This window comes from Poecilia reticulata, chromosome 17 (assembly GCF_904066995.2).
Source record: "Poecilia reticulata chromosome 17, P_reticulata-male-v2, whole genome shotgun sequence".
Classification (NCBI taxonomy): Eukaryota; Metazoa; Chordata; class Actinopteri; order Cyprinodontiformes; family Poeciliidae; genus Poecilia; species Poecilia reticulata.
This window is the reverse complement of record NC_088846.1, coordinates 28,803,011-28,823,436: the sequence shown is the minus strand read 5'-3', so window position 1 is coordinate 28,823,436 and position 20,426 is coordinate 28,803,011. Positions and strand designations below refer to the sequence as shown.

The following is a 20,426-nucleotide window of genomic DNA, read 5'->3' as shown; positions in this document are numbered from 1 at the left end:
TTAAAATAAACAAAAATGGAGAAAGGAGTGATGGTTTTTCTATCTTGATAAAAGGTTGAAGAGAAAACGCTACCAGACAGTTTTTGTGGGATATATGAGTTATGATGTTCGACCATTTATTCCTCCGCCACTGCTGTGTTTTAAATGTCAAAAGCTTGGACATGTTGCGGCAGTATGCAAGGGAAAACAGAAATGTGGGAGATGTGCTGGGGATCATGAGTATGGGAAATGTCAGGAAGGAGCTCCTTTGAAATGTTGTAATTGTGGAGGTGGTCATAGATCAGGTTTCAGGGGATGAGTAGCTAGTAAAAGAGCTGCGGAAGTACAGAAAATTAAAATCACTACTGGGACCACTTGTGCAAAAGCGGCTAAAAAGGTACTTGTTCAGCCAGTGATGCAACCAAAGAAAATGACAGAGGTGGAAGAAGGAAGATCTGATAGTCTGGAATGCAGCAAGATCAAAGATGACACTCATGACGAAAGAGGATTGGGTTCTTTTCATGGTGGAGGTTTTAAATTGAACTGCTCAAACAAAGGAAAACGGAAAAATTCAAATAATTGTGAAGGCAGCTCAAAAATATCTTGATTTTAAGAATGTCAGCCGGGAATCAATTAAGGAAAAACTGAATGAGACGCAATCTTCTCAACATCAATCATGCAGTGGTGGCTCTTCTTTATGTTAATTATAGTCCAGTGGAATGCAAGAAGTCTCATTAGTAATAGAGGTTAAGAGATACATTTCTGATTTGATAATTAAACCTCCTCTGATCAGCATTCAAGAAACTTGGCTTAGAGATATATCATTTAAATGTTTAAGCATTACATAACAAACTCCATCTTTTCCTTATGTTGACTGACTAAAAGGCATAAGAAGACTATATATACAACCTTCTGTCAAATTTTAATCGGATGATTGATTGAGGGCCGTGACTAATTGATATTAATTGATATCAAACCCCTACCCCTACCCCTCATGACCGGATGTCCCACCTCCTCCCACCCCTCATGACCGGATGTCGCCCCTCCTCCCACCCCTCGTGACCGGATGTCCCCCCTCCTCCCACCCCTCGTGACCGGATGTCCCACCTCCTCCCACCCCTCGTGACCGGACGTCCCACCTCGTGACCATCTCGTGATTGAATCCCCTCCCCGAACAAAGACTTTATTTACACTTTGAATTACCCAATAGAAACGGAATAATTTACTTGTAAGTTAGCAGTGAATAAATAAATATAGTATATCCCAAAACAAAGCGAATAAATAAATATATTATATTCCAAATAATATTGGCTGCTGAGCTTGAGCCAAGGCATTTGTGTGTGCGTGTGTCCCCAGAGCATAAAGCAGCCTATAGACTCACCACACCATCTGTGTGAGCTGACACGATCAACTCGGGATGGTCATATGAGGGATGATTAAAAAATAATAATAATAAATGCTGCCGGTGCTTTTTTTAAAGTTGAACAAAAAAACCTCTCTGCTTTTGACCATCTCACAAGGGAAGAGAACTGACCTTTGCCCTCCTCAGCACACCATACCCTTTGTGTGTGTGTGTGTGTGTGTGCGTGTGTGTGTGTGTGTGTGTGTGTCCCTGCATAAGATAAGAGCGGGTAGAAACTTCTGAATGAAAACAACAGTTTAACTGTTTTACTGCAATATTTTGAACTACATAGATTTTTTTATTCAACACCTGCTAGTGTGATACATTTCAGTAAAAGTTCCTCCTATTCCTATTGGGTAATTCAAAGTGTAAATAAAGTCTTTGTTCGGGGAGGGGATTCAATCACGAGATGGTCACGAGGTGTGACATCCGGTCACGAGGTGTGACATCCGGTCACGAGGTGTGACATCCGGTCACGAGGTGGGACATCCGGTCACGAGGGGTGGGAGGAGGGGGGACATCCGGTCACGAGGTGGGACATCCGGTCACGAGGGGTGGGGGTAGGGGTTTGATATCAATTAATATCAATTAGTCACGGCCATCAATCAATCATCCGATTAAAATTTGACAGAAGGTTGTATATATAGTCTTCTTATGCCTTTTACACTATATGAGCTGAAGAAAGCTATTTTTAATGCTAATCAGTCAACATGAGGAAAAGATGGAGTTTGTTATGTAATGCTTAAACATTTAAATGATATATCTCTTAATGTTATTTTAACATTTTTCAATCTGATTTGGGAGACGGACAGACTGAGATATTTTCTTGAAAGTAAAAATGTATTCTGTCCTTTTCAAATTAGTTTTCGTAAAGGGAGAAATACAATGGATGCAGTACTGTGCTTGGAATCAGCTCAAATAAAGAAAAAAATAATGATAGCTGTGCTTTTTGACGTAGAAAAGGCTTATGATATGTTATGGAAAGAGTGATTATTTATTAAATTAGAAAAACTTGGCATAGGAGGTAAGATTTACAACTGGATTTTAGATTTTTTTTTTGTTTGGTAGAGAAATAGCAGTTAGAGTTGGGGCTGCTTTCTCTAATAGATATTTTGTTGAGAATGGTACCCCACAAGGCAGTGTGTGTGTAGTCCAATTCTTTTTAATTTTATGACAAATGACATTTTTGATGAGATAGATAGTAGTATAGGGAAATCTTTATTTGCAGATGATGGGGCTCTGTGGGTGCGGGAACATAATCTTATATATTTGCAAAAAAAGATGCAGGATGCCATTTTGAAAGTGGAAGGTTGGGCTATAATGTCAGTTTCAAAGAACCAAGTTATTTGTTTTTATAGGACACATAAAGAAATTAATTTTAATCTATATAATCAGAAGCTTGAACAAGTGAACAAAGGGAGGTTTTTAGGTGTCATTTTTGATGAAAAATGAACCTGGAAACAGCACATAGAATCAGTTAAAAATAAATGTAAAAAAGTGAATAATTTGTTGAGATGTCTCACTGTTGGGAGTCTGATCAGGCTCTCATGAGATCTTCTCTGGATTATGGGTGTAAAGCATATATGGGAGCTGCTGGCAGGCATGTGAGATAAGGCTGTCACTATAACAATCTTTGCTGAGTGATTAATTGTCTCAAAAATTATTGCAATAAATGACAATATTGTTTGAAACCTTTTTACACTGATTTGATGGAAATTACGTAATAATGCAAGCGATATCCTTCCAAAAATAGATACACGTTATTTTCAAAAGAACACTTAACACTGGAACTGGTAAACAAAACAACCAAAAATAAAATTAACTCTAAGTCTACATTAACAATAAATGCAGTTAAATAAAAACTAAAAAACATAAAACCGAAATGGAAAAAACTACATTCAACCAAAACAGTAGAGATTATGAAGTCTGTATACTATATTGCCCTTCAGTAATCACTAGATTTAGATGGAGAACTTGGGCACATCTTCTCTGCCCTGGTTTTCCCCTTACCACAATCTAGAATGTTAAACGTTCTAATATTGTCGCTTGCGATTTCGTAGCCAATCATCCTGTGTTACGAATTTAATTTCTTAAAAAGGAAAGACTCCAAAATGGGTTGTAGTTAATTATTATTTTTGAAAGATTTAAAGATAGCATAATTATATTGAGCTAAAGATCCAAATAGTGGCAGAAAAGGAGCAGCTGTGAATATTCCATACCATAAAGTTATGATTAAAAGGAGAACAACAGATCTAGCAGTTTTTATAGTGGAATTATCTGCCATTATATTAACTTTAGAAAGGTTGATTGATGATAATATTGGGGAAGAAAGTAAATGTACAATTGCATCAGATAGTCAAGCAGCATTAAAATCTGTGTTGGGGACCAGGCTGGGGTAGTTGTTTTCTTTTTCCAGGTTTATCCACCAGAGGGCTCCTTGTGGCTACGTCTTTTCAGGGTGTGGGCCAACGGGTCCCAATTGACGCACCTGCAAGAGATTAACATCACCGTGAGAAGTATATGAGCAGCAGGCGGCCAGCTCCTCCTCGCCAGAGTGTTTGCCAGCATTGGTACACAGAGCCCTCATTGAGTTGCCTAACAGCCTGTTATTTGTTTCATAGCCTCTTTGTGACCTCATCTGTCTTTGTGGATCCTCTCCAGGTCGTTGCCAGTTTTCTTTGGAACCTTCCGAGATACTCGAGTTCGGAGGAGTCCTCTCCTGCCGCCCCTGCACCGTTCCCTCTCGGTCTGGAGGGATAGACCTACCTGTCCGCCCTTCGGCCCTGCGAAACTACCTGGTCCACCTACAACCTGGAGGTTGCCTCGCCTACCCGCATCCGCCTGCCTCTCCCCGCTCGCTCTCTATCTCCACTAAGCTGTAAATAAACCCTTTGACTAGACCCGTTCGCCTCTGAGTGTTCCTGCATGTGGGTCAAAAACCTCAAACCCATCATGACAATCTGTCAAATCTTGTAGATTAGATTTAATATTTAGAATTTATCACTTATTAGTTCAGCTACATAAATGTTTTGTTCAAATTGTCTGGATTCCTGCTCATGTAGGTATAGAAAGAAATGAAGAAGTAGATATTTTAGCTAAGCAGGCCCTAAAATCAGATATTATTAACTTAAATATTCCTTTAAGCAAAAGTGAGGGGAAATCTATTATTCAAAATAAAATCCTTAAGGTTTGGCAGGAACAATGGGATAATTATGATACTGGGAGACATTTATATAAAATTCAAAAGACCGTGGGCAGTAATGGTTGTTTGAATGGAAAGTGGAACGAAGAGGTAATCATATCTCGGCTTAGAATTGGTCATACGGGACTTAATAGTTCTCTTTTCCGAATAAGGAAACATGAAACTGGGACTTGTAACTATTGTAGTCAGATGGAAACAGTGGAACATGTCTTATTAGAATGTAATAAGTATTCAGAGAAATGTTAGCAATTAAAGTCGATATTAAATAGAGAGAAAATAGGATTTCTATGATTAGATTTTTAAAAAACACTGGGTTGTTTAATCGTATTTAAAGTATGCAAACATGTATGTGAGTGTATATAGATGTGAATTTACACATTCATACACACCATTGAGGTGTGTATTCCCTCTGAGATCATTGATGACCATACTCCAGTCCGGTAGGTGGCGGTAAATGCACCTTCAGTAGGTTGCCATCCGCCAGTAAAATACAAAAGAAGAAGACTACATACGCTAAGCTAGGTAGCTGCTGCATTGTCCCATCTCTGATAATATTTCAGCAACCATGTCTTCAGTTCAGCATCTCAGAGAGTTTATCAGAGAGCGACTAACTGCTGCTGCTCAAGAAATCTTCACAGAGGTTGAAAAAACCATCATTTGCTACGAGGAAGAGCTCGATGCTCAGCGCAGAATGATGGGGATCGACTGGAAACCAGAAATTAAGCTACACAGAGTCGATTCGGAGCTGCAGAGACAAAGTTCTGGTAGGTCTGGATAAAGGTGCTGATGTTTTCACTGAAGACGGAGATCCGTCAGCGGCGATAGTTGATTCAGCTCCAGTTGCTGCTAAACGGGGCTGAAAAAGAATTGAGGCCCAGACCAATTATACAGAGACACTGGAAAACGGTCATAGAAAGATGCAAATGATTTTCTGTAAATCTACATTTCTCAAATATGTTTGAGCAGTGGAGAGTATTATGAAGGAGACGAGGAGACGCAGGATGAGCTGTGTTCTTTATTCATACAGACATAGAAAGGATTGAAACAAATAAGGGCAATAATGTTTCTTATATTAAATGAGCCACAGAGCCACTTGCAGGTCTGGAGCTGCAGATTGTACAGCCCTGATGTAGCAGAGCAAAGCTGTGATCCTATTTCTCTCCAGCTGTAGCTCAAATGCTACATCTTCATTTTAATTTATTGTCGAAGGTAAAAAATAAAGCACCAGTTAGTTATGGTAAATAATAATAATTTGGTAATATTCCTTCAGTTCAGGGCCCCAGACCAGTTCTACAGGGACACTGGAAAACTGTCAAAGCAGAAACATGCAAATGGTTTTCTGCAAATCTACTCAAATGTGTTTAATAAAATATCTCTCTGTCGCTGCAGATTTGTTCTGTGGAACATATTCAAGTTAAATGGATCAGGTGTCTCCAACTGTGTTTATAGGAAATGATTGTTTGTGTTATTTTTCCCCGAACATCCAGTTTTCATGAATGCAGTGTCTGATTATTGCTATGGAGACCTGATGACTCTAGGATGTTCCTCTTGGCTGCAGCTCTGTTACAGAGAGACCTGGAGATGTGTTTTGGCCTGCTGCACCATCCTCCTCAGTCTGTGGTGTTCAGATAAACACTTCCACCTGATGTCTCACATGTCCAGTTGTTTAACTAAATGTACAGTCTGAGCAATAATGAATAGGTTTAAATTTTAGACCGGACTTCAATCTTCTCTTGCATCCACGTTGTTTTGAACATCAAGATACCTGCCTAATTTAAGGAAATGCCCTCTTCTTTGTCTTTATTGAATAGTTGCTGTTAAATGTCTGTCTATTCGTTTAGCACTACATTACCCATGATGCATCTGTTCGTTTTTGTAGTTCCAATTTCACATAGCTGAGCAAGTTGTTTTCTGTGTGACTCGGTGGCATAAAAATAGCATCCACGGATAGCGTCTGGATCAATTCTTCCTTAATTCTGTGTGTATGAAACCTGTGTGCTTTTTTATTATGCAAGTATTAATTTTTCCATCCGATATTTGTGTTTATATCAGTTTTTGGCCCAGGAGGTGAAATTGGCCTCTGGTTTCTCTGGCTACTGATAATGCAAGCTACTACTTATAATAACTCTATGTTCTATGCTATACTTTGCCAGATAAATTGTCATTATTTTAGTATGTTTATTGCATTTGACCAATAATTCATGTGTGGGGTTATGCTTCCCTCTATTGGACTTGTGTGATACTACAGGCCATTTTCATCCTGCATGTATGTGAAACCGTTTTTGTCCGCATGGCTTTTAATATGCACCTTTATTGTGTCTTCTGTTTCAGATAACCACATACATACACACCCACATACATATACATATGAAACCAAATATAACCACATCGTTCCTATCTCCACCTCATCATCTGTACCATCATCTCCCATGTACCTGCTATTATTTAATCAATAAGCCTTCTAAGCTGCACCGGTGAAGTTCACCTATTCCTTCTGACCGAGTAAGAGCCAATTGATGAGAAATCTGAAATCAGCGCATGTTAGATGCACACAGTCTTCTACAGTGGCTTAGGGAAACAAGTCTCCGTGTCTGATCACATTTATAATCCAGAGAACCAGAATGCCATGTTTTACTGATTTAAGTTTCTACACAGTCTGATCAACTTTAAAAAGTTTGATTACAAGTGAGATTAAAAACATGTTGTCTTAATGTTCAGTGAGTTCTTCATTGTATGAATGCCCTAAAATTAAGCATTTATTTGTAAATTTAAAAATCTGTATGAAACTATACTGCGAGACTAAAGTCTTTTGAAAAACGTTTTCCACAACTGTAACTTAGTGTGGAGGACACTTTACCTGATTTTCAGTTAAACTCTACAAGCTGATTTTAGATGAACCACATGATGCCTACATATCAGAATCTCAATGGAAAACTAGGCTGATCCATGAGATGGTAATCAATTAAATTATTAATTATTAATGATGTCATCCTTTGTTCCCACAGACCTCCAACAGCCAAGTGTCTCAAATGAGGAGGAAGATTCTGCCATGCAACATTTCTGGAGCCTGGCAAGTAGGTCCAGTCAGGACCAGAAAGAAGCAGAACATCAGTGGACTGAACAGGAACAGCTGGAACCAGAACCAAAATGGATAAAAAGAGAAGAAGAGGGACCAGAACTTGCACTGCTCAAACATGAGGAAATAGAATATCCACTAACATATGTAATAAAAGAGGAGCCTGATTCTTTGGTGCTTCAACATGAACAGCAGCCACCAGAACATTTACCAACTGGACAGGAACAGAAGGACCTCTGCAGCAGTCAGGAGGGAGAGCAGCTTGTCCAGAAGCAGTTTGTTGCTTTGAATGAGACTTCTACTCTTCAGGAAGACGATATAAATGAAGAAGAGACAAGAACAGAGCAGCTTTTCCTTCATGTCTCTCCAGTGGTTGAGAGCAAAGATCAGGAAGGAAGCAGCTCCTCTCTGTCAGAGAGTCAGTCTGATACTGGCACAAAGAAAATACCTTTCAAATGTGACATTTGTGGGAGATGTTACACACAACAGTGGAACTTGAAAAGCCACTATAGAACCCATACTGGCGAGAGACGTTTTTCATGTGAAACATGTGGAAAAAGTTTCTGTGTAATGAGAGATTTAAATCGTCACAAGGGAACTCATACAGGAGAGAAACCTTTTTCATGCCAGATATGTGGAAAGAGCTTCTCTCGAATTGATAATTTAAACGAGCACAAGAAACTTCATACAGGTGAGAGACCTTATTCATGCTAATGATGCGGAAAAGGTTTCTCGCGAATGAGTCACTTAAATCGTCACAAGAAAACTCATACAACTGAGAAGCCTTTTTCATGCCAGTTATGTGAAAAAAGCTTCTATTGAAAGGATAAGTTGAGCAATAACATTAAAACCCATACAGGTCAGATGAATGATGACTCCAGGATGTTCCTCGAAGTTGCAGTTCTCCTACAGAGACCTGGAGATATGTTGACCTGCTGCACCATCCTCCTCATTGTGTGATGTTGAGAAAAAGTCATCCAACATCATCTCTCACACATTCAGTTACTAACCTAAAAGAAAATCTAAGCAATAATAAGTTTCAATTTGAGACCTGTCTTTTTGATCTTTTCTTGCATCCACTTCCCTTTGAACATCAACGCATCTGTCTTAGGAAATTGTTCTCTTGTCTTTCTTTTGTTTGAAAAATAGCTTAAAGAAACAAGTATATGTCCCTTCATATTTATGAGCCAGAATGCCATGGTTTACTGATTAAAGGCAAACACAAAACACAGTCTGATCAACTTTAAAATGTGAGGTAACAAGTGAGATTTAAAAACAAAACATATATATATATATATATATAACGTTGAGTTCATTGTATGAATACATTATAAATAAAAAATATTTAGGAAACTGTACTTCTGGATTAAAATCTTTTTAACATTTTTGCCACAGCTCCAAATTAGTGTGGAGGACACTTTACCTGCTTTTCAGTTCAATTCTAAAAGCTAATTTTAGATGAATCACATGATGCCTACAGACCAGAATCTCAATGGAAAACTAGGCTGATCCATGAGATGATCATCAATTGAATTATATTAATGTCATTCTTTGTTCCCACAGACCTTCAACAGCCAAGTGTCTCCAATGAGGAGGAAGCTCCTGCCATTCAACAAGTCTGGAGCCTGGCAAGTAGGTCCAGTCAGGACCAGAAAAAACATCAGTGGACTGAAACGGAACAGATGGAACCAGAACCAAAACTGATTAAAAAAGAGGAGGAGGAACCAGAACCTACACTGTTTAAACATGAGGGAATAGAATATCCACTAATGTATGTAAGAAAAGAGGAACTAGATTTTTTTGTGCTTCAACATGAACAGCAGCCACCAGAACATTTACCAACTGGACAGGACCAGAAGGACCTCTGCAGCAGTCAAGAGGGAGAGCAGCTTGTCCAGAAGCATTTTGTTGCTATGATTTCTACTCTTCAGGGAGATGATATGAGTGAAGAAGAGACAAGAACAGAGCAGCTTTCCCTTCATGTCTCTCCAGTGGTTGAGAGCAAAAATCAGGAAGGAAGCAGCTCCTCTGTGTCAGAGAGTCAGTCTGATACTGGCACAAAGAAAAGACCTTTCAAATGTGACATTTGTGGGAGACGTTACACACATCAGTGTAATTTGAAAAACCATTATAGAACTCATACTGGTGAGAGAACTTTTTCATGTGAAACATGTGGGCAAAGTTTCTCTGTAATGAGTAATTTAAATCGTCACAAGAGAACCCATACGGGTGAGAAGCCTTTTTCATGTCAGATATGTGGAAAGAGTTTCTCTGTAATGAGAAATTTAAATTGTCACAAGACAATTCATACAGGAGAGAGGCCTTTATGTCAGATATGTGGAAAGAGTTTCTCTCAAATTGGTAATTTAAACGAGCACAAGAAAACTCACACTGATGAGAGACCTTTTTCATGTGAAACATGTGGAAAAAGTTTCTCTGCAATGAGAAGTTTAAATCGCCACAAGATAATTCATACAGGTGAGAAACCTTTTTCATGTCAGATATGTGGAAAGAGTTTTTCTCAAAATAGTGATTTAAAGGTGCACAAGATAATTCATACACGTGAGAGGTCTTACTCATGCCAGTCATGCGGAAAGATTTTCTCTCAAATTATGTATTTAAATCGTCACCAAGCAGTTCATGCAAATGATAAGCCTTTTTCATGCCAGTCTTGTGAGAAAAGCTTCTATCGAAGGTATAATTGGATCATTCACATGAAAACCCATACAGGTCAGGGGCCGCTTTGAAGCCAAACCTGTGAAAAAATCCATCCATCCATCCATCCATTTTCTTACGCTCATCTGTGGTCGGGTCGTGTGGAAGTAGCTTCAGAAGGGAGGCCCAGACTTCCCTCTACCCAGCCACTTCTGCCAGCTCCTTCGGGGGAACCCCAAGGCGTTCCCAGGCCAGCCAAGAATCATAGTCTGCCTGTCGATGTCCCGCTCCCTTCTTCCCTCCTTCGTGAAAAAATTGTCTTTGACATTGACCCCTTAATTATTCTCATTAGAATCCACAATATTTCATATTTTCACATGAAATATGGAGAAAATAGTGTTCTTTTATGCTGGTAAACTGAATTTCCACATGAAACAATTACATAAACGTGAGAATTGGTCATTAACTCACACAGATTCACTGTAATAAATATTAAACTCTGTCTTGAATAATTTAACTTTGCAAAACATTAGACCCTCACCTATTTTTTGTTGTTAATTTATGGATTTTTTGTCATCAGAGTTTCAACTGGTTTGGAAGTGGATATATTGAAGCTACTTGACATGCTACTGGCTGACTTGTCCAAAGTAGCCAATCAGGACGCTTTCAGCATCCTCAGATTTCCATGATGGGCATCTCCAAGACAAATGTTTGTCATGAGTAACATACCGACTTTTCATGCTTTGTTGAAGAATTTCATGTATAAATTTATGTGCCACTTGGATGTATCAAACACCTTAATGAAAGCTCTGACAAATACAACATATAGCAATATTATATAAAGATATTTTAACTATTGGAATAATCGTTTATCTGCTTTGTGATTTTTTTTTTTTTTTTTATCATTTGTGTATTTAATTTTTTTTAAATATCACGTCTACTTTTTGTCTAGAAATAAAGATTTATGAAGTTGTATTTCAGCTAAAACTCATCTGGTTAAATTAGACAAATTATTCTGCTCAGTCAGAAACAGCTAAGAAAGAAATGAGGAGTTTTGGATAGACAATGGAAAATAAAATAATTTTAATGGAATAGTTTAGAAATTAGTCAAACACCAATATCAATTATACAACAAATTTAGAATGGGGAATAGAATAGCCATGTTATTGGAAATATTTCATACATTATTCTGAATACAAAATGTGGGTTTGATAGTTATATTTGTGTGGATTCCAGCACATATTGGGAGTTGAAGGACATGAGAGAGCAGATAAAATGGCAATTCAAAATCCTACTAGTTTTACAACAACTAAATGTGAGGGAAATTGTATAGTTAAAAACTGATGAACAAATGGCAAAAAGGTGGGATGAAGAAAAAACAGTAGGAGAAAGAAAATATTGAAATTTGGACGTTTTTAAATTCGAAAGCACAATACTGGCAAATGTGATCACTGTGGAAAATATGAAACTAGAGCATGTTATACTAGAATGTCATAAATATGAAAAAGAAGATATATGAGGGAGAGATTTTGATAGTATTAAGGAAATGGTTAATTTATTTTTGTGGAATTTGGGTGGTAAACGTATACAAATAGTTATTACATTTTTAAAGAAAACAATTATTTCATAGAATTTGATTATATCTAGTAGGTGTGTTTGTGAATGTATGTAAGATAGTGCACAAAATTATATACAAGTATTTCAGTGATTCTTGAGAATAGGTTAAAGATTTTCTCCGGGTTTCTTTATAATCTAACGTTGTCTCATCTCCCAGGGTATTGCTAGGTAACCACAGAACAAAGAAAGAAGAAATCTACCGTTCTAACATAAATTAACCACTAGAAGTCACTGTTGTACCAATGAACAAGGAAAATTTTCCAATTTAGCAGTTATTTCCCAACTCCATTGAAATTTGTCCCTAGTTTTTGTCAATACCGTCAGACATTAAAAGAATGTAAAAAAAAAACCAGGCATTATTGAGGACCCCAAGACCTCTTCCTTTCTCTTCCTTTGCTAAGAGGGCTAGTTAGCTCTGGTTAGCTTATGTTATTCTTTAGTTTTTTGTTGTTTTATTCCTAAGTTGCTCGTCACAACCCTGATGTGTCAACACCATCACTGACCATTTTCAAAACTTTGATGAAATTTTGTGAAATAAAAACTTAATTTTGGTATCTTGTAAAGATTTCATGGACCTGATGAGCCACAATATGGCCTCCTTCAGAGTAAACATCATATAATTGAGGTAGTTTGGTATTTTGTCAACTCTGTCAGATGTCAACTCTATCAGAGGGTTTGAGACTCTTTCAGTGAAATTATTAAGAAATCTCACTTAAATGTGCAATTAATTCATATTAATTATTTTTACATAAATTGCATTACTTCACATGTATCAAGTTTTTCTTTTTACTCACTAGTTTGTCACCACCTTTAGTTTTGTGTCAACTCCATCATGCAGTGTCAACTCTGTTAGATGGACTTTTTGTTGTCTTTTTGTTTAAAATAATATTTTTTTGTTTCTTGATAAGCATTTGTCTGTAAAACTGAGTAAAATATATGGCCCCGATGACCACAGGTACCACTGTGGTCTTCACCTTCCAGGTCTTTTCCAGTTCCTCCCTGAGGCCCTGGTATTTCTCCAATTTCTCATGCTCCTTTCTCCTGATGTTGTAGTCACTTGGTATTGCTACATCCACCACAACGGCTTTCCTCTCTCTCTCTCTCTCTCTCTCTCTCTCTCTCTCTCTCTCTATATATATATATATATATATATATATATATATATATATATATATATATATATATTGTCAGAGCTCCAAAGGGGTGCAATGAAAAGATAAGTACCCAAGAAGTACAGCCAGATGCCCATACCTGAGGCACTCGAAACTGCCAAACAAAGGCTCCAAGCCTTGGCCAGCCGCCTAAAGAGATACACGAGAGAGAATGTAGCCAGGAGGATTAACCGGCTCTTCGCCACCCAACCAGCTAAAGTGTACTCTCAATGGCAGGGTAATAACAACAGAGCAGACCCACCCAGGCTGGAGACTGAACAATACTGGAAAGGCACATGGGAAAGGGAGGCGTCCCACAACAGCAATGCACAGTGGCTAACCTCTCTACGAGAGGACCACAGCAACCTCCCGGAACAAGCCCCGGTAACCATCACTGTGGCAGATGTCCAAGACAGAGTCTCGGGTATGAAAAACTGGACAGTACCAGGACCTGACATGATCCATGCCTACTGGCTTAAGAAACTCACTGCCCTCCATGAGCGACTGGCAGCTCAAATGAACCAGCTGCTACAAAATGGGACTCACCCTTAATGGTTAACTGAAGGGCACACAATCCTGATACAGAAGGAACCCTCGAAGGGTTCAGTCCCATCCAACTATCGGCCAATAACCTGTCTCTCTACAACATGGAAGCTCATGTCAGGCATCATAGCGGCTAAGATAAGCGGGCACATGGATAAATACATGAGCAAGACACAGAAGGGCATAGGCATAAATAGCAGAGGAGCCAAACACCAACTCCTTGTAGACCACACAGTCGCCCGAGACTGCAAAACCCGACACACCAACCTGTGTACCGCTTGGATTGATTACAAGAAAGCCTATGACTCAATGCCACACACTTGGATCATTGAATGCTTAGAGATGTACAACATCAATAGGACTCTGAGAGCCTTCATTGCAAACTCAATGGGGCTGTGGAAAACCACCCTTGAAGCCAACTGCAAACCACTTGCACAAGTGTCCATCAAATGTGGCATATACCAAGGAGATGCTCTGTCCCCACTGCTGTTCTGCATAGGCCTGAACCCTCTCAGCCAAATCATCAACAAGACTGGCTACGGATACCGACTCAAGAATGGGGCCACGATCAGTCACCTCCTCTACATGGATGACATCAAGCTGTACGCCAAGAGCGAGCGAGACATCGACTCACTGATCCACACCACCAGGATCTACAGCACTGACATTGGGATGTCATTCGGACTAGAGAAGTGTGGTCGGATGGTTACAAAGAGAGGGAAGGTCGCCCACACAGAAGGGGTCTCACTCCCAGAAGGAACAATAGCAGACATAGAGCTACAAGTACCTGGGAATACCACAAGCAAATAGCAACCTAGATGAGGTCATAAGGAAAGGAGCCACAGCCAAATACCTCCAACGAATAAGGCAAGTCCTGAGAAGCCAGCTCAATGGCAAGAACAAGATCCGTGCAATAAACAGCTATGCCTTACCAGTAATCAGATACCCTGCCGGAATAATTAGCTGGCCAATGGAAGAGATGAAGGCCACGGATGTTAAGACTAGGAAGCTACTAACCATGCATGGAGGGTTCCACCCCAAATCCAGCACCCTGAGACTGTACACGAGCCGTAAGGAAGGAGGCAGAGGACTAGTGAGTGTGAGAGCCACTGTCCAGGAGGAAACATCCAAGATCCATAAATACATCAAGGACAAAGCCTCAATGGACGATGTGCTCAGCGAATGTCTCAGGCAATGGGGAACAGAAGACAAGGTGCTGGAAGTACCATCATGGGAGGACAAGCCCCTACATGGGATGTACCACCGACAAATAACTGAAGTGGCTGATGTCAGAAAAACCTACCAATGGCTGGAGAAAGCTGGACTGAAGGACAGCACAGAGGCTCTCATCCTGGCCGCCCAGGAACAGGCCCTAAACACCAGAGCAATAGAGGCTCAGATCTACCACACCAGACAAGACCCAAGGTGTAGGTTGTGCAAGGAGGCCCCTCAGACAGTCCAGCACATAATAGCAGGGTGCAAGATGCTGGCAGGGAAAGCGTACATGGAACGACATAACCAAGTGGCGGGCATAGTGTACAGGAACATCTGTGCAGAATATGGACTGGAAGCCCCGAGATCAAAGTGGGGAACACCCCCAAAAGTGGTGGAGAATGACCGAGCTAAGATCCTGTGGGACTTCCAGATCCAGACAGACAAGATGGTAATGGCGAACCAACCGGACATTGTGGTGGTGGATAAAGAACAGAGGAAAGCCGTTGTGGTGGATGTAGCAATACCAAGTGACTACAACATCAGGAAAAAGGAGCATGAGAAACTGGAGAAATACCAGGGCCTCAGGGAGGAACTGGAAAAGACCTGGAAGGTGAAGACCACAGTGGTGCCTGTGGTCATCGGGGCCCTCGGGGCAGTCACCCCCAAACTGGAGCAGTGGCTCAAACAGATCCCAGGAACAACATCAGACATCTCAGTCCAGAAATGTGCAGTTCTAGGCACAGCCAAGATACTGCGCAGAACCCTCAAGCTCCCAGGCCTCTGGTAGAGGACCCGAGCTCAGAGGATGAAACAGACCACCCGCAGAGGGTGAGAAGGGAATTTATATATATATATATATATATATATATATATATATATATATATATATATATATATGTGTGTGTGTGTGTGTGTGTGTGTGTGTGTGTGTGTGTACGTGTGTGTGCGCGCGTGTGCGTTTTTGTGGGTGTATTTATAAGTATCGATAGTATGAAGACCATCACGAACCACACTCCACACCAGTAGGTGGCGGTAATGTACCCTGTTCATCGCCTGTCTATACTCTAGTTCAGTAGGGGGCGACACCAATGTCGTTGTTTCCCTACCGCCTAAAAAACATCGAAGAAGAAGAAGAAGCCTGCATACGCTAAGCTAGATAGCTGCTGCATTGTCCCATCTGAGCTAATTTTTCAGCAACCATGTCTTCAGTTCAGCATCTCAGAGAGTTTATCAGAGAGCGACTAGCTGCTGCTGCTCAAGAAATCTTCACAGAGGTTGAAAAAACCATCATTTGCTACGAGGAAGAGCTCGATGCTCAGCGCAGAATGATGGGGATCAACTGGAAACCAGAAATTAAGCTACACAGAGTCGGTTCGGAGCTGCAGAGACAAAGTTCTGGTAGGTCTGGATAAAGGTGCTGATGTTTTCATAGCGGACAGAGATCCGTCAGCGGCGATAGTTGCTGCAGCTCCAGCTGCTGCTAAACGGACCATGAACTGATTTAGCTGCTAGCTCGGATGCTACAGAGGTTAGCACAAACGTGGTAGCACAGAGAGAAAACGTGTTTATGAGTCAAGCCCCCTGACTAAATATATTACTCCAACTAGTATTAGTGCTGGAAATCTGTAATTTAATTTGTAAATTCTTCATTTGTAAGCTCATATGTGATTTTGTGACTCTAATAAAAATAATATTAATTGCATGCTTTCCGTCCACACACTTCTGGGTCTGAATAGAGCAGTGCAGAGTATTAGTAAGGAGATGAGGAGACGCAGGATAAGCCGTGTTTCTCTTTTTTCATGTGGGCACAGAGCAAACGGATGGAACAAAAATGGTGAGCCACAGAGACACTTGCAGGTCTGGAGCTGCACAGCCCTGATACAGCAAATCAAAACTGTGATCCCAGGCATAAGGGTGTCCATATGTGCACTTGGCAACAGGACACCCTAGGCCGCAGTTTGATGATCGATTTGAGGGGATCCGTTTTTGTGGCCTTAGGATTGCATCTCTGCTTTTTGCGGATGATGTGGTCCTGTTGGCTTCATCAGATCGTGATCTGCAGCTCTCACTGCGCGGTTCGCAGCCGAGTGTGAAGCGGCCGGGATGAGGCTCAGTGCCTCCAAATCCGAGGCCATGGTCTTGAGCCGGAAAAGGGTAGAGTGCCTTCTCCGGGTCAGGGGGGTTGTCCTGCCTCAAGTGGAGGAGTTTAAGTATCTGGGGATCTTGTTCACGAATGAAGGGAGTGGGAGATCGACAGGCAGATTGGGGCAGCGTCTGCCGTGAAGCGGGCGCTGTACCGGTCCGTCGTGGTGAAGAGAGAGCTGAGCCAAAAAGCGAAGCTCTCGATTTACCGGTCGATCTACGTTCCCACCCTCATCTATGGTCATGAGCTTTGGGTCATGACCGAAAGAACGAGATCACTGGTACAAGCGGCCGAAATGGGTTTCCTCCACAGGGTGGCTTAGAGATGGGGTGAGAAGCTCGGTCATCCGGGAGGGACTCTGAGTAAATCGGCACACCTCTAGTCTGTATGAAGCCTACAGACCAGAATCTGCAGGGAAAACTAGGCTGATCCATGAGATGGTCATCATTTAAGTTCTAGTAATGATGTCATCTTTGTTCCCACAGACCTCCAACAGCCAAGTGTCTCCAATGAGGAGGAAGCTCCTGTCATCCAACAAGTCTGGAGCCTGGCAAGTAGGTCCAGTCAGGACCAGAAAAAAGCAGAACATCAGTGGACTGAAGAGGAACAGAGGGAACCAGAACCAAAATGGATTAAAAAAGAAAAGGAGGAACCAGAACCCACCCTGTTCAAACATGAGGAAATAGAATATCATCCACTAACACATGTAAAAAAAGACGAGCTTTATTCTTTGGTGCTTCAACATGAACAGCAGCCACCAGAACATTTACCAACTGGACAGGACCAGAAGGACCTCTGCAGCAGTCAGGAGGGAGAGCAGCTTGTCCAGAAGCAGTTTGTTGCTTTGATTGAGACTTTTACTCTTCAGGAAGATGATATGAGTGAAGAAGAGACAAGAACAGAGCAGCTTTCCCTTCCTGTCTCTCCAGTGGTTGAGAGCAAAGCTCAGAAAGGAAGCAGCTCCTCTGTGTCAGAGTGTCGGTCTAATACTGGCACAAAGAAAAGATCTTTCCCATGTGACATTTGTGGAATATGTTACACAGCACAGTGGAAGTTGAAAAAACATTATATAACCCACACTGGTGAGAACCCTATTTCATGTCAGATATGTGGAAAGGGTTTCTATCAAAGTAGTGATGCATTTGTCGACCATAGAATCCAAACAGGTGAGAGACTTGTTTTATGCAACTCGTGTAAAACACGTTTCTCTCTTTACTTCGATGTCCACAAGGGAAGTCGTAAGAAAAAAAAGCCTTTTTCATGCAAATCATGCAATCCCAGTAATTGATCATTTATATCATCACAAGAAAACTCATACAGGTCAGGGGCCACTTTGAAGTTAAACCTGTGAAAAATTTTTCTTTAGAATTGGTCACTTAATCATTCTTATTAAACCCAGCTCCTGAATGTGGGTCCTTTCACGTGACATATGGAGGAAATAAAGTGTTCTTTCATGCTGGTTATTTCCACATAAAACAAATACACATAAGTGACACATTCAAAAAACTTCTGAAAACCGCAACATATCTTAGATATATTTCTAGCTTATTGACCATTGGAATAATTGTTTATCTGCTTTGTGATATGTCATTTTTTTACTTGAAATGTGTATTTCATTTTTCTTTAGATGATATAAACTACATTTTGTTTCGAAATAAAAACTTGTGAATCAATACAAAGTTGTTTATCCCTGTTTATCGCATGTCCACACTCCAGTTCACAGCCCACATGAGAAATGGGTTGATCACTTTTTGCAGATGATGGAGCTGTTTGGAAAAGAGGGAAAATGTACATACAGGTTAAAAAATTACAGAAGGTTATTGAAGTGGAGAAATGGGCGTTGCAATGGGGATTTAAGTTTTCAGTTGAAAAAACAAAAGTCATATTTACTCAGAAAAAAATAAACAAGGAAATAAAATTATATAACCAAGAATTAGAGCAAGTGAAGTATATAAGATTTTTAGTGCTTTGATTTGATGAAAAATTAAAATGGAATATACATATTCAAAAAGTTAATGCAAAATTTTTAAAAATATTTTGAGATGTTTGGCTGGCAGTGACTAGGGAGCAGATAGGTAATAATTAAAACAGATTTACACAGGCATGATGAGATCTAACATAGACTTTGGTTGTCTAGTTTATGGTTCAGCAGCTAAAACACATCTGGTTAAATTAGACGTTATTCAACATCAGGCATTAAGATTATGTACCCGAGCATTTAAAACTACAAAAAGAGCAGCAATAGAAGGAGAAATGGGAGAAATGCTGTTAGATTTAAGGAGAACAAAATTATAAATTAATTATTGGTTAAATTTACAAGGCAATAACTGATCATCCAACTTGGGAAATTTAAAATCCATGTTGGGAAAAAGAAAAGAAAGAAATGAGGAGTTTTTGGATGGATAATTGAAAAGAACAAATAATTTAAAATTAATAGTTTAAGACTGCGACAGACTGGCGACCTGTCCAGGGTGACCCCGCCTCTCGCCCGATACGTTAGCTGGAGAGGCACCAGCAAACCTCCTGACCCCACTGAGGGACAAGGGTGTAAGAAAATGGATGGATGGATAGTTTAAGAATTAGTCAAAGACCGATATCAATTATACAACCGCCATGGATTCTACCAGATCAATAGTAGATATGTCAATAATGGAAAAGAAACAAGACACATCTTACATTGTAGATAGTTATTCAGTACAATTATATTTAAACAATTATTAATATATTAAAATCTACATAGATGCATCTAAAATAAGTGAAAAAACAACTTTTGTAGAACCAGAATTCAATATAAAAATAAGAAAACGAATTACAGACGGATTATCAGTATAAACAGTAGAAATATTGGCAATATTATTAGCTTTACAATGAGTAGAAGACATAAAACCATTAAAAACAATAATTTGTTCAGATTCAGGCTTTGCATCCATCCATCCATCCATTTTCTCCCGCTTATCCGGGGTCGGGTCGCGGGGGCAGCAGCTTCAGAAGGGAGGCCCAGACTTCCCTCTCCCCAGCCACTTCTTCCAGCTCCTCCGGAGGAATCCCAAGGCGTTCCCAGGCCAGCCGAGAGTCATAGTCCCTCCAGCGTGTCCTGGGTCTTCCCCGAGGTCTCCTCCTGGTGGGACGTACCCGGAACACCTCACCAGGGAGGCGTCCAGGAGGCATCCTGACCAGATGCCCGAGCCTCAACTGGCTCCTCTCAACGTGGAGGAGCAGCGGCTCTACTCTGAGTCCCTCCCGGATGACAGAGCCTCTCACCCTATCTCTCCATTATTAAGTTTAAAATATAATCAATCAGATAGTAGGATGGACATTTTATTAGAAATATTTCATGCATTATTCAGAATACAAAACATGGGTTTAATAGTTACATTTGTGTGGATTCCAGCTCATAGCGGAGTAGAAGGAAATGAGAGGGCAGATAAAATGGCAAGAAGATC

General features: G+C 40.3%; 1 protein-coding gene across 5 annotated transcripts; it reads left to right on the top strand.

Annotated features, from left to right (window-relative positions):
• The first annotated feature begins 4,441 nt into the window (after window positions 1-4,441).
• On the top strand, window positions 4,442-18,658 carry LOC103479989 (uncharacterized). Of its 5 annotated transcripts, none has more exons than XM_081598180.1 (3): window positions 4,442-5,347; window positions 7,589-8,350; window positions 8,519-9,214. In XM_081598180.1, the coding sequence occupies exons 1-3, from the start codon at window positions 5,149-5,151 to the stop codon at window positions 8,617-8,619; spliced, it is 1,062 nt and encodes a 353-aa protein (XP_081454306.1). In that variant the 5' UTR covers window positions 4,442-5,148; the 3' UTR covers window positions 8,620-9,214. The 5 variants fall into 5 exon arrangements, with proteins under 5 accessions (XP_081454306.1, XP_017165419.2, XP_017165413.2 ...); XM_017309930.2 differs by lacking the exon at window positions 8,519-9,214 and adding an exon at window positions 9,223-11,179 and having other exon boundaries at window positions 5,067-5,347; XM_081598179.1 differs by lacking the exon at window positions 8,519-9,214 and adding an exon at window positions 17,469-18,658 and having other exon boundaries at window positions 5,094-5,347.
• The last annotated feature ends 1,768 nt before the right edge of the window (window positions 18,659-20,426 follow it).